The sequence below is a fragment of the Oncorhynchus kisutch genome, linkage group LG2 (genome assembly GCF_002021735.2).
Source record: "Oncorhynchus kisutch isolate 150728-3 linkage group LG2, Okis_V2, whole genome shotgun sequence".
NCBI classification, from domain to species: Eukaryota; Metazoa; Chordata; class Actinopteri; order Salmoniformes; family Salmonidae; genus Oncorhynchus; species Oncorhynchus kisutch.
The window spans coordinates 32520896-32536482 of NC_034175.2; the positions used below are offsets into that span (position 1 = coordinate 32520896).

Genomic DNA, 15587 nt, shown 5'->3' on the forward strand with positions numbered 1-15587 from the left:
GTCTGGAGGTTTCTAGGTTTAGGGGTGAGGAGAGCATACTGAAACCCTGATTCTGATTATAAGACTGGGCTAGGATGGATGGGGAAGCCCTGACTCATCTTATTATACGCAGATGGACTAGAAACATTAATAGGGTGGTATAAGGCTATACAGAAGGATACATAATACTTAAACACACACACACACAAACGCACACACAGGACACACAAAACAAACGTGCACACACAGAGAACACACAACACACACACTAGTACTTACTCCTGTACGGCACGTGCTATAGACAGAGCGGTAGATCCGGTCTCGATCACACTGTCCAGGGTGACATTGGGCAGGTCATCATCGTCACTGTCACTCTTGATGTGCCGCGGCGACAAGCTGTTGTGGTCTGTGTATGCTGCCATGGAGACAGACAGAGAAGAGTTAGTCCCATATTCTATATTCTATACTGTAACATGTGATACTGTTGTAAGGTTACATGAAATAGACATATGATAAGGTTTATGTGTGCTGCCATTAGACACAAACACAGAAGACAAAGACAGAAGTCCCATATTACATTATATACTGTACCATACAGACAAGCCAATACACCATGCAAGCCAAAAAGCTTCATGATACAATTTTTGTATATCAACAACCACTCCTTAAAAAAGAAAATCGTGCAAAATATCATATGATTCTACAGTATGTACAGTATCTAATAACAGTCCAACATATCAGACAGAATATCTTTGTTTTCTGTATTAGAATTTGTTCTTACTGTACATGGTTTCCAGTTACTGGGAGAGAAAAAAAAAAATTCCCTAATGTTGCTATTTTTATTCAAATAATATTGCTTCACAGAATACTGGTGCTTCTCATCAGCTGTAGCCCTTTTTTTACCAAGTTCCTCAAACCACCTAACCTGTCTGAGACCAATGTCTCAGTCCTAGTCTTATTGATATGACATAAAGTGGGGTTGAAATGATTGACACCCTTGATAAAAATGAGCAATAATGACTGTAAAATAATGTTCTATATTGTACGCTCAAAGAAATTGGGAAATTATATTATTTTATAATACAATTGCTCAGAGAAAGAGATTGTGTTTAACAAGTAATATGTTTTTTTCTTGAAAAGTTAGGGGTAAAAGTGATCAAAGATCCCCTGTTACTGATTCTGGTGAGAGGTTAGAATGTCTTTGGGGTATGATTTCTCTGTAACTTTCTCACTCATCATTATTCACGATTCAGGATTATCCGTAATCATGGTAGCATCCACAATAATTTAGAAGTGTTTAGAAACATATTATTTGTGTGTTTAGAAACTTATTTACAATAAAAGTGACCCCGAAATGACACATGCCCTTTCACACCTGGACAAAAGGAACACCTATGTGAGAATGCTATTCATTGACTACAGCTCAGAGTTCAACACCATAGTGGCCTCAAAGCTCAGCAAAGCTCAGCAAAGCTCAGCTAAGGACCCTGGGACTAAACACCTCCCTCTGCAACTGGAATCTGGACTTCTGACTGGCCACCACAGGTGGTAAGGGTAGGTAACAACACATCCGCCACATTGATCCTCAACACAGGGGCCCCTAAAATGTGCCTGCTCAGTCCCTCCTGTACTCCCTGTTCACTCATCACTGCACAGCCAGGCACGACTCCAACACCATTATTAATTTTGACGACGAGGCAACAGTGGTTGGCCTGATCACCAACAACAATGAGACAGCCTATAGGGAGGAGGTCAGAGACCTGGCCATGTGGTGCCAGGGTAACTACCTTTCCCTCAACGTGATCAAGACAAAGGAGATGATTGTGGACTACAGGAAAAGGAGGGCCGAGAACTCCGCCATTCTCATCGACGGGACTATAGTGGAGCAGGTTGAGAGCTTCTTGTTCCTTGGCGTCCACATCATCAACAAACTAACATGGTCCAAGCACACCAAGACAGTCGTGAAGAGGGCATGACAAAATGTATTTCCCCTCAGGAGAATGAAAAGATTTGGCATGGGTCTTCTGATCCTCAAAAGGTATTACAGCTGCACCATCAGGAGCATCCTGACGGGTTGCATCACTGCCTGGTATGGCAACTGCTCGGCCTCCGACCGCAAGGCACTACAGAGGGTAGTGTGTACGGCCCAGTACATCACCGGGGCCAAGCTTCCTGCCATCCAGGACCTCTATACCAGGCGGTGTCAGGGGAAGACCCTAAAAATTACCCTAAAAATTGTCAAGACTCCAGCCACCCTAGTCATAGACTGTTCTCTCTGTTACCGCACGGCAAAGCGTTACCGGGAACGCTAAGTCTAGATCCAAGAGGCTTCTAAACAACTTCTACCCCCAAGCCATAAGACCCCTGAACATATAATCAAATTGCTACCCAGACTATTTGCATTGCCCCACCCCCCTCTTCTACGCTGCTGCTGCTACTCTCTGTTATCATCTATGCATAGTCACTTAAATAACTCCACCTACATGTACATATTACCTCAATTACCTCGACACGGGTTGCCACCGCAGATTGACTCTGTACTGGTACCCCCTGTATATAGCCTTGCTATTGTTATTTTTCTGCTGCTCTTGAATTATGTTACTTTTATCTCTTACTTTTTTTAGGTATTTTCTTGAGACGGCATTGTTGGTTAAGGGCTTGTAAGTAAGCATTTCACTGTAACACCTGTTGTATCCGGCGCATGTGACAAATACAATCTGAATTGATTGGATTATTTACCAATAATTTACTTTGGTTACATAAAAATCTGAAACACAACCAAAATAAACTGCAAAGGCATCCAACAAGTTTATAGAGTCTAGGAATATCGGACCAAATACGAAACTTTTGACCACTTTATTTATAAGAATCTTTAGGGGTGTCAATAATTTTGTACCCATACCTTTTTAAGAGAAAAACAAAATCTCCTTTTCTGGGCAATTGTATTAGTGTAAAATAATATAAATGTCCCATTTTTTTAAGCATACAATACACCACAGTATTTGAATTATATTTTTTTATACAGTCATTATTGCTCATCTTTATCAAGGGTGTCAATAATTTCAGACTCCACTGTACTTTCTTTGAATTTCATTCATACTCATATTCAATACATTAAATTCCATTAATTGAATTTCATTTTAATGTCAGCTAGCTGAATGCCACATCACTACACTCATAGAAAATGTGATAATGTTTTTCAGAGTGTGAATACTGCATCTAACAGCAATCAAAGCTGCAGCCCTCTTGCCCTCTGCAGACCACAATAGATTCTGAAAATACCCAGTACATCCTGTAGGGTGGACACTGTGTGAACCCCTATGTGTGTGTGTATGTCTGTGTTCATGCATATTTCCGTGCTTATGTCCGTGTGTGTGTGTGTGTGTGTGTGTGTGGTAGCTATGCGAGGGTCAGCTGTTTGTTCACCCGCACCTGCCCGCAGTTGTTATTAACCCATCCGTAACCACCCAACTATATGTATGCTCAAATAAATATATCCTATTTCTCCAGTCCTGTTCCCGAGTCAAAATTTGGTGTATCATTTTACTGCAAGAAAAGCTTAATTCTGCAGGAGTTAGTATTATATCAGGCTATGTGAAAGGTTATAGAACTACAGTTCGTGTCCAGAGTTCAGTTAGGCTAGTATTCCATGTAACCCATCTGAACAGTACAGTTCCCATGAAGTGACATTTTGAAGTCCCTGTCTTGTGAATGTGGAAATTGTATAGTGCTTCATAGTCATCACACATAACATCCTCATTCTTTTCCAGTTATTAGACTACTGTTCTGGCCCTTCTATTTATTTTCAACTCTCCATTTTACAACTTTTTTTAATTTTTGAATTCAACTCCGACATGGTCCTTTTTGCCTCAGTGGATCAGGCCCTAAAGCTTAGGCTATGCACAAACGCCAGATACAAATAATGAAAGAAAAACCTCAATGTAGCCTATAGATATGAATTGCACAAATAATTAAATATTTATGGACTTCATTCAACCCAAGCGACTCTGCTCATGCCATGCTACAGGCTGTCTTGCCCTCAGGCCAGTTGTCTGTTTGACAGCTCCTGACAGGAAGTTCCTGTTCGGTCTACAGTGAGGATGGGCCCACCCCAGAGACACCCACAAACACACATGTGCAGACACACACGCACACACCTAATCAGCCACTATCGCCCTCGCCCTGTAGATAAGAAGCTGGGTGGTGCAGTGTATTTTGGCATTGTTGTTTTCTCTGAGCGGTGGGTGGGGCATGTCTTGATAATGATACCCGTCAAGTGTGTGTGTGTGTGTGTGTGTGTGTGTGTGTGTGTGTGTGTGTGTGTGTGTGTGTGTGTGTGTGTGTGTGTGTGTGTGTGTGTGTGTGTGTGTGTGTGTGTGTGTGTGTCAGTGGAGTCTGCTCAGGGGTGGACGGCTCATAATAATTGCTGGAACTGAGCGAATGGAATGGCATCAAACAGGGCTCCTGAGTGGCGCAGTAGTCAAAGGCACTGCATCTCAGTACTAGAGACGTCACTACAGACCCTGGTTTGATCCTGGACTGTATCACAACTAGCCGTGATCAGGAGTCCCATAGGACAGCACACAATTGGACCAGTGTCATTGATTTATGTTGTGGATACCTTACCGCTCCCGTTATTACCATATGCCCATCTTCCCCAATTAAGGTGCCATCAACCTCCTGCGATATGTGTGCGTATTATAGAGATGGAAAGAGGTCTCATCATTGTATCTGTGATATTACGGTGTCTGTGACAGCATTGACAATGCTATTCTCCATTTTAAAGTAGTCCATTTTCTTCTTCTTTTGAGTTTAAAAAAAGGTTGAAGCTTATGATGTTTATTTCCAGCCACCTGCAGTGCTGGAGTTCTGAACCAAATGTGTCACTCAGTTATTGTGGCCACTAGATGGCAGTGTTCAAGCCATTTACAAAGCATAGCACCCAATTTGAAAAAGAAGACCTCGAACAATCATGAATCTACATTTGTATTACTTGTCAGTGTTCTGAACAGGCATTATTTGTATTTTTTTACCTAAACATGCAAACACCATTGAATAGAATTCAAAGCAAGCAGTGGACTGGGTTAGTCAGATTTGATTAAATATATAGTGATGCTTTAAGAGCCGGCTCTTGTAGGTGAACGTTGGGAGCCGGCTCGTATATCAGAAGAGCCGAATCTATTTAAAATCAAAAGATTTAAATAGATATAATTAACTAATTCAAAGAACGAAAAAATACATAAAATAAAATAGGCCTAAATGCTCAAGCGCACACATTCGTTCTGAAAGATCTGCAGATCCTCTGAGCTGGTGGAAGAACAAGGACTCTAGTAAGCCGTGGGTAGACAAAGTCATGACAGGGAGACTGCAGTGGCCACATCCGTTACCTCTGAGGGTCTTCTTGAAAACGGGACAAATAATTACTGAGAGAAGAAACTGCATCAGCACCTCGTGAGGCAGCTTGCATTTCTGAATGCAAATGTTTCATAAAATAAAAATATGGTCAGCATTGCTGTGTGCTGCTGGTTACAACATGGCAATAAAGAAGAGAGAAAAGAAGGGCCAGTTTAATGTTTTAAGTGGGATGCTGCAGTTTTCCACATTGATATTTATTTTTCTTTATGGTGCAATATTCTATTATGCTGTTCAGACTCTATTCGTTTGAATGGTTAGATTTATATGCACTTTGTGAATACACATTAAAAAGTTATACTTTAAATGCAAATGTTTAATAGCATTCTTTTTCATAAACCAATGCATTTTTAAATACATTGTGGTTAAGGTAGAGTACGATTTAATTTAATAATTTAATTAGAATTGTTTTAACACCAATCATAGACAAAATATCGCAAACAGTTTGACTTGAAAAAACACAAAACATATATTTTTTTAAAGAGCCGATTGGCAGCCAAAAAAGCTGGCTAAATGTAAAAAAGCCGAGGTGCCCATCACTGGAAATATAACATATCAGATGAACTGGAATGACATTCAGTCTCATAGGATGGGTGCCAAAAATAACGAACTGAAAGCCACACCCACAATATGTCACGAATATGACTGCATTGGGGCATATGTCACTGTGCTTCTATGGCTATATGCACCATGCCATTGCCTATTTCATTTAGCTAACAAGACAGTTTATAATCCAGTGGCATTATCACACATATCGCATTATATTTTAGCTTAAATTAGCTTTAAACATCCTGTCACGCCCTGGTCTAAGTATTTTGTGTTTTTCTTCACGTATTGGGTCAGGCCAGGGTGTGGCATGGGGTTTTTGTATTGTGGTGTGTTTTGTCTTGGGGTTTTGGTGTGTATGTATTGGGATTGTAGCTAGTGGGGTTATCTAGCAAAGTCTATGGCTGTCTGGAGTGGTTCTCAATCAGAGGCAGGTGTTTATCGTTGTCTCTGATTGGGAACCATATTTAGGCAGCCATATTCTTTGAGTTTGTTGTGGGTGATTGTCCTTAGTGTCCTTGTTCCTGTCCATGCGTTAGTTTTCACTAGTATAGGCTGTTTCGGTTTTCGTTACGTTCTTTGTTTTGTAGTGTTTTGTGTTTATTCGTGTTTCACGTTATTCATTAAACATGGATCGCAATCCACACACTGCATTTTGGTCCGACTATCCTTCACACCTAGAAAACCGTAACACATCCGAAATGTTCTTTCAGCCTCATGGCAAGATGTGTAGAATCGCATGAGATGAGCTATCAAATTGCATATTTTTCTCTCTGCCCCATGGCAAAATGTGTAGGTTTTCAGGAAATCTGCGTTAAAATGGCAATACTTTCTCTTTGCCCCATGGCAAAATGTGTAAAATTTCAGGAAAGGAGCTGTTTTCCCACCAATGTTTCTGCAGGCTGGCTGATGTTCTAACAATGTCCTCAATGAGTGAAGGCAAGTGAGGTCAGGTGGGACCATTCTAGCCAATGAGAAGGCGTGTGTGCATAACAGGCAAACAAAGTTGTTTTTCTCGAAGTTGCCGGAATGCCACGTGCATCCACTTATATAATTACATTTGTAACAGCCCTAAATATTACTAAACTTATGTTCAATCAAATAAGCCTTGTGTAATTCCATACCGTCTCGTAGACCTCCATACAAAAAAGGGCTTCTCTCTCGCATACCCAGTTTACTTTAAAATGGTGGAAGCACTGAATGACACTTTCTGTGCAGGTTACATCCAAGCTGAGTCCTCCATCTATCTCTATGGTGTGTCTACGGTACTTGCCCACAGTCCATGTGGGAAGAGCTTTATATACGCTGCTCAAAAAAATTAAGGGAACACTAAAATAACACATCCTAGATCTGAATTAATTAAATATTCTTATTAAATACTTTTTTCTTTACATAGTTGAATGTGCTGACAACAAAATCACACAAAAATGATCAATGGAAATCAAATGTATCAACACATGGAAGCCTGGATTTGGAGTCACACTCAAAATTAAAGTGGAAAACCACACTACAGGCGGATCCAACTTTGATGAATGTTCTTAAAACAAGTCAAAATGAGGCTCAGTAGTGTGTGTGGCCTCCACGTGCCTGTATGCTCCTGATGAGGTTCCGGATGGTCTCCTGAGGGATCTCCTCCCAGACCTGGACTAAAGCATCTGCCAACGTTGGTGGATGGAGCGAGACATGATGTCGAAGATGTGCTCAATTGGATTCAGGTCTGGGGAAAGGGCGGGCCAGTCCATAGCATCAAAGCCTTCCTCTTGCAGGAACTGCTGACACACTCCAGCCACATGAGGTCTAGCATTGTCTTGCATTAGGAGGAACCCAGGGCCAACCGCACAAGCATATGGTCTCACAGGGGGTCTGAGGAGGGGGTCTCAGGGGGTCTCATTACCTAATGGCAGTCAGGCTACCTCTGGCGAGCACATGGAGGGCTGTGCGGCCCCCCAAAGATATGCCACCCCACACCATGACTGACCCACCGCCAAACCGGTCATGCTGGAGGATGTTGCAGGCAGCAGAACATTCTCCACGGCGTCTCCAGACTCTGTCATGTCTGTCACATGTGCTCAGTGTGAACCTGCTTTCATCTGTGAAGAGCACAGGGCGCCAGTGGCGAATTTGCCAATCTTGGTGTTCTCTGGCAAATGCTAAACGTCCTGCACGGTGTTGGGCTGTAAGCACAACCCCCACCTGTGGATGTCGGGCCCTCATAGCACCCTCATGGATTCTGTTTCTGACCGTTGAGCAGACACATGCACATTTGTGGCCTGCTGGAGGTCATTTTGCAGGGCTCTGGCAGTGCTCCTCCTGCTCCTCCTTGCACAAAGGCGGAGGTAGCGGTCCTGCTGCTGGGTTGTTTCCCTCCTACGGCCTCCTCCATGTCTCCTGATGTACTGGCCTGTCTCCTGGTAGCGCCTCCATGGTCTGGACACTACGCTGACAGACACAGCAAACCTTCTTGCCACAGCTCGCATTGATGTTTCATCCTGGATGAGCTGCACTACCTGAGCCACTTGTGTGGGTTGTAGACTCTGTCTCATGCTACCACTAGAGTGACAGCACCGCCAGCATTCAAAAGTGACCAAAACATCAGCCAGGAAGCATAGGAACTGAGAAGTGGTCTGTGGTCACCACCTGCAGAACCACTCCTTTATTGGGGGTGTCTTGCTCATTGCCTATAATTTCCATCTGTTGTCTATTCCATTTGCACAACAGCATGTGACATTTTTTGTCAATCAGTGTTGGACAGTTTGATTTCACAGAAGTGTGATTGACTTGGAGTTACATTGTGTTGTTTAAGTGTTCCCTTAATTTTTTTGAGCAGTGTATAACACTGTATTTGTTTCAAAGCACATCTCTCCGACAGCAGGCATCTCTCATGTTGAGACTACGGTCTCTTTGCAGATAAGCCCTGCATGAACACATCAATAAACAACAGTGACACTATACATAGCTACACTGAGTATACAAAACATTAAGACAGATGTTCTTTCCATCGGTTTTTAATGATTAACAGTTTCCCGTGTATCAAGAATGGTCCACCACCCAAAGGACATCCAGCGAAATTGACACAACTGTGGGAGGCATTAGAGTCAACATGGGACAGCATCCCTGTGGAATGCTTTCAACACCTTGTAGAGTCCATGCACCGATGAAATGAGGCTGTTCTAAGGGCAAAGTATACCCATGAAAAGCAAACATAAAACACAAAGCAAAACCCAATCATATCAAACAAACACATTCTTCAGTAAAAAAATACCCTCTAACATCCACCTGAATTGCCCAAGAGGCACCAACTTCATCAACTTTAAGTATATTGTTTTGATAATTCCACATGAGAGGAGAAAAAAAGAAAAAAAAGCATATATACCTAACTCTGTGAAGATTGGAGGGATCTCCAGTGTTAGTCATACTTGAGTCTGTGTCTGGTAACTTATATGTCTGAAGGTTAACAATGAGGTAAGGTATGGCGGAAGTTTTAGCAAGAGGGCTTTATAGGCAGAAAGAGTGCAAAGTATCAATCTACGAGACCTCAAAGATAGACAGCCTACTTCCTGATACAAAATGCAATGTAATGTACTGAACCTATCGCCCGCAATAAAGTGCAATGCGTTATAATAAACTGTGTGCATTCGTATAAATTATATTGCCATAGTCAATAACCGGGATACATTTTGACTGATTATTTGTTTTCTGCCATTTAACAAAAGAACACGGACCTGTGCTCTTTCTTATATTAAGAAAGAAAACAGGCTTACTTTTGAAAGCCTGTGCTTTTCTCACTATATGATCCTGTGGTGGGTAAGAGGGAACACAGTGTGTGCATGTTCTTCATTCTAGACCACGGTTAGTTGTTTTAGTGCTGGGCTGGAACAAAAGCCTACACTCCCTGCAAATAGGAATGAAGTTGGCCATCCCTGATCATTCAGTTTCATTTTTCTCAATTCTATGTGACATCAAATTTCACTGGCCTGGCCAAATGTGACCCTTGACATCCAGCCAATGGGACTAATGACCCCTTGCTGCTAATTTCCCATTGCTCACATCTTCTACTGAAGTTTTGTCAACTTCTACAATAGGCAACTCATTGGACATATGACCAGCGCCTTCAGCCAATCTCTAGCTAAGCATTCTCCTTCTCGCTAACTAGTACCATAGACCCCTTGACATGTTCCACATTTTGTTATGTTACAGCCTTATTCTAAAATGGATTAAAACGTTTTTCCCCCTAATCAATCTACACAAAAGTACCCCATAAAGAAAAAGCAAAAATAGGTTTTGAAATGTTTGTAAATGTAAAACTTAAATATCATATTTACATAAGTATTCAGATGCTTTTCTCAGGACTTTGTTGAAGCACCCTTGACAGCGATTACAGCCTCGAATCTTCTTGGGAATGATGCTACAAGCATGGCAAACCTGTATTTGGGTACTTTCTCCCATTCTTCTCTGCAGATCCTCTCAAGCTCTCTCAGGTTGGATGGGGAGCGTCGCTGCACAGCTATTTTCAGGTCTCTCTGGGCTCTGGCTGGGCCACTCAAAGACATTCAGAGAATAGTCGCGAAGCCACTCCTGCGTTGTCTTGGCTGTGTGCTTAGGGTCGTTGTCCTGTAGAAAGATGAACCTTCTCCCCAGTCTGAGGTCCTGAGCGCTCTGGAGCAGGTTTTCATCAAGGATCTCTCTGTACTTTGCTGTGTTCATCTTTCCCTCGATCCTGACTAGTCTACCAGTCCCTGCAGCTGAAAAACATCCCCACAGTATGATGCTGCCACAATCATCCTTCACATTAGGGATGGTGTCAGTTTTCCCCCCGACATGATGGTTGGCCTTCCCCAGATCTCCTGTCTCGGAGCTCTACAAACAATTCCTTCGACTTCATGGCTTGTCTTTTGCTCTGACATGCACTGTCAACAGTGGAACCTTATATAGACAGGTGTGTGCCTTTCCAAATCATGTCCAATCAATTGAATTTACCACAGGTGGACTCCAATCATGTTGTAAAAACATCTAAAGGATGGTCAATGGAAACAGGATGCACCTGAGCTCAATTTCAAGTCTCATTGCAAAAGTTCTGAATACTTACATGAATAAGGAATTTACCTTTTGTCCAGTGACAAAATGTGGAAAAAGTTAAGGGGTCTGAATACTTCCCAAATGCGCTGTATCTTGATGCTACTCTCTCTACTCCATATACTAGCTCAGCAGCTCTCAGAGCAGATCAGACAGTGGCAATAATGGTCACTAATAACACAGGTCTGGAGGGAGGAGACAGAACTGGGAAAAAATATTAGTCAAACCATGTCAAATACTTTAACTCATGGATAAAAATGTTATGTCTTGGTGTACAGTTTGGAGGTAATTGAAGTTAGCATATCGTTAGTGTATCGCAATTTCTGGAAGTCTCCAGCTACAATAGCCAGCTCCTCTCAAAAGCAGGGAACTAGACATTCTAACTATTCCAAAGCGGAGTGTTTAGCACTTTGTACCCTATTGATACAAAAAACTATGTTTTAATTAAGGATCGTACCCTTTTTTTATATTTTCACCTAAAATGACACCCAAATCTAACTGCCTGTAGCTCAGAACCCAAAGCATAGCTTGATACTACCTGAAAGTCAAAGCTTTGAAGTTTTTGGTAATGTGAAATTAATGATGGAGAATATTACACGTTAGATCTGGGAAAAGATAATACAAACAAAAAAACATGCTTTTTCTATTTTCTGGCCAACAGATGGCAGCAGTATGTGTGCAAAGTTTCAGACTGATCCAGTGAAGAATTACATTACTGCACAATGTTTTGTATCAAGTCTGCCAGGAGTTTGCCTAAATGTGCCGAATTGGTCAATTGATACATTTTCAAGTACATAACTATAGAGAACATACAAAAATACTATGGCAATAAAAAAAAATAAGTTTACACACTCCCAGGAATTTCTTACATGATGGATACACTAACTTTCACATTTCTAAATGGCGGGCGGGGTGGGTATGGAGCCAGAGACAGCAGTGGGGTCCAACTGTAGACCCAGGTTCCTACATTTGAACATTAAAATTGATTTTACCAAAAAAAACGATGCTATATTTGATCTCTGTGACTCTCATGATGGCAAATCAGAGCAAGATTACTGAATGTAAGTATATTATTTACCTTCAGAGGTGAATGTATCAAACCAGTTGCCATGATAAATGTTTGTTGTTGAGCACTCTCCTCAAACAGCAGCATGGTATATTTTCACTGTAATAGATACAGTTAATTGGACACAGCAGTTAGATTAACAATAATGTAAGCTTTCTGCCAATATAAGACATGTCTATTGTCCCGGAAAATTGCCTGTTGTGTATCTAACGTCATTCCAGTCACATTAGCAGATGTTAACAACAAGCGTCCTGGTTTACGGACTCAGATCCCATAGAGGTTGTTAAGTGAAATATTGGCTATTGACTTAAACTGAAAAATATAGGAAATTCAAAAGCTATTTTGACATATGTACTAAAGGCACTTCAGCATAAGCAGCTTGACTATTGCTAGAAAACTTGTATCTTTATTGATCAACTGTACTTCAACAACAGATATACTTACATTGGCTGGATTGATTAGGATTCAAACCTTCTCTCAAACAACCTAATACATACTCTTAGAGTAGGTTTACCCCATTGATGTACTTGGTCATGTAAACGTGTTTTTCATGTAAGACATCATCCCATTTCACTCAAACATTATGTTCAGGTTTCTCCGGACATGGATTAATCCTAGTCCTGGACTAAAAAGCAAGGTCAATGGAAAATCTACAGCCAAAATTATTTCTAGTCCAGCACTATGTATAATTTGTGTCCTCGTAACCGCTCCTTAACCCTACATATGACTGAGGCTAACACATAAGCCTAATCAGATGGAAAATGGACAAGGTTGTTGACAGCTTTTGAACATATTTTGAAGCTATACATACTTTTTGTTCCGGTCATAAACAATGGAGTAATGCAACATTATAATTTGGGTTATGATAGGGTAAGACAGTTATGCTATGCTCTTGAAACATTTATAAATTATAGTGTTTAAAAAAACTCTTAGGGAACCATTAAAGTGCCTATCCTGTTAGCGGGATAGATTTGACAACATCCAATGAAATTAACCAAGCGCCAAATTCAAACTACAGAAATATAAATATTCAACACGAATATTCAGTGTAATACCTCAAAATAAAGCTTAACTTCTTGTTAATCCAGTCGCACTGACAGATTTCAAAAAGGCTTTACGGTGAAAGCCCACCATGCGATTATCTGAGGACATCGCTCCGCAGACAAAAACATGAAAATCATTTTTCAACCAGGCAGGTGCGACACAAAAGTCAGAAATAACGATATAATAAATGCCTTACTTTAGGGGATTTTCACCTTTTTGCAATCCCAAATGTCTGTGACACAATGAATGGTCGTTTTGTTCGATAAATTCCTTCTTTATATTCCCAAAATGTCCATTTATTTGGCATGTTTGATTCAGAAATACACCGGTTCCAACTCGCCCAACATGACTACAAAGTATATAATAAGTTACCTGTAAACTTGGTCCAAACATTTCAAACAATGTTTTTAATCCAACCTCAGGTACACTAAAATGTAAATAATCAATAAAATTGAATACGGAATAAATAGTTTCCAATACCGAAGAAAACACGGTGCACGCTATTGTTCACACGCACCAAAAGACTAGAGACCTTCTGAGTGACACATGAATGAATAGGACTACTTCTTAATTTCTCAAAAGAAAAATATCGAACAATTTCTAAAAACTGTTGACATCTAGTGGAAGCCATAGGAACTGCCATTTGGGCTTCTCATAGAAAAGCATTGGAATACACAATGACCTAAAACATTTGTTTCCCTGGATGGATTGTGCTCGGGGTTTCGCCTGCCAAATCAGTTCTGTTATACTCACAGACATTATTTTAACCTCTTGAAGCTAGGGGGCACTATTTTTATGTTTGGAAAAATAACTGCCTATTTCTCAGGACCAGATGCTAGAATATGCATATAATTGTCAGATTGGGATAGAAAACACTCTAAAGTTTCCAAAACTGTCAAAATATTGTCTGTGAGTATAACAGAACTGATATTGCCTCTTTCCCGGAGGAAAATCCAATCAGGAAGTGCCTCTTATTTTGAAACCCTTATGTTCCTATGCATGCCTATCCTCCATTTAAAGGGATATCAACCAGATTCCTTTTTCTGTGGCTTCCCGAAGGTGTCAACAGTCTTTAGACATAGTTTCAGGCTTTTATTTTGAAAAATGAGCGTGAAATATCACATTGCGTAAGTGGATAGGTAGGGGGTGAGTTTTTGCGCTACAGAGTAAAGCGGCCGTTGTTCCTCCCGCTGTTATTGAAAAACCTACACACTCGGTTGATATATTATCGAATATATATTTAAAAAACTACCTGAGGAATGATTAAAAAACATTTGACATGTTTCTGTGGACATTATGGAGACTATTTGGAATTTCCGTCTGCGTTGTCGTGACCGCTCTTTCCTGTGGATTTCTGAACATAACGCAACAAACAAGCGGAGGTATTTTGGACAAGGAACATTTGTTGTGTAACTGGGAGTCTTTTGAGTGAAAACATCCGAAGATCAAAGGTAAACGGTTTGATTGCTTTTCTGATTTTTGTTACCAAGCTTCCTGATGCTAAGTGTACATAATGCTAAGCTAGGCTATTGATAGACTTACACAAACGCTTGGATTGCTTTCGCTGTAAAGCGTACATTCAAAATCTGAGACGACGGGTGGATTAACAAAAGGCGAAGCTGTGTTTTGCAAAAATGATCCCGCGACAGGGATGGGTAGAGTAAAGAAGTGTTTTCTATCCAATACTACCAATTGTATGCATATCTTAGCTTCTGGGCAGAGTAATAGGCAGTTTACTTTGGGCACGCTTTTCATCCGGGTGTGAAAAAATTGCCCCCTTTTCCAAACAGGTTAACACTTTTTTGTGTTGTGTTGTTTCATAGTTGTGATGTCTTCACTATTATTCTACAATGTAGAAATTAGTAAAAATAAAGAAAAACCCTTGAATATATATATATATATATATATATATATATATATATATAGACATCTATGAATTTGAGTGGTTTCTAGCTTTAAATCCCAAAACATGTCACTAGAACTCTATTAATCACTACTGGAACAAGAACATTTGCTTACCGAAAGCCAGGGTTTCCCAAACTCGGTCCTCTGGACCCCAAGCGGGGCTCATTTTGGTTTTTGCCCTAGCACAATACAACTGATTTAAATAATAAACTAAACATTAAGCTTTGATCATTTAAATTTAAAGCTGTGTAGTGCAATGGAGGCTCCTCAGGGGAGCCTCCCCTTCCTCAGGGGAAGAAGGGAAGAACCAATCTCCTCAGTGAAACATCCTTTTAGATAGATACAACTATAGTTGAAGTCAGAAGTTTACATACACTTAGTTTGGAGTCATTAAAACTTGTTTTTCAACCACTCCACAAATTTCGTGTTAACTTCTCTAGGGTAGGGGGCAGCATTTGGAATTTTGGATGAAAAGCATGCCCAAATTAAACTGCCTTCTACTCAGGCCCAGAAGATAGGATATGCATATAATTAGTAGATTTGGATAGAAAACACTAAAGTT

The 15587-nt window shown here is 40.7% G+C and overlaps 1 protein-coding gene across 2 annotated transcripts in view; it reads right to left on the reverse strand.

Annotated features, from left to right (window-relative positions):
- The window catches only part of LOC109865315 (Krueppel-like factor 12), a 151329-nt gene that overhangs the window by 23517 nt on the left and 112225 nt on the right, over nucleotides 1–15587 (reverse strand). For both annotated transcript variants that reach the window (XM_020453413.2, XM_031793217.1), the window contains one exon: nucleotides 259–394. In XM_020453413.2, coding sequence (XP_020309002.1) covers nucleotides 259–394 — 136 coding nt within the window. The remainder of the gene's footprint in view (nucleotides 1–258; nucleotides 395–15587) is intronic.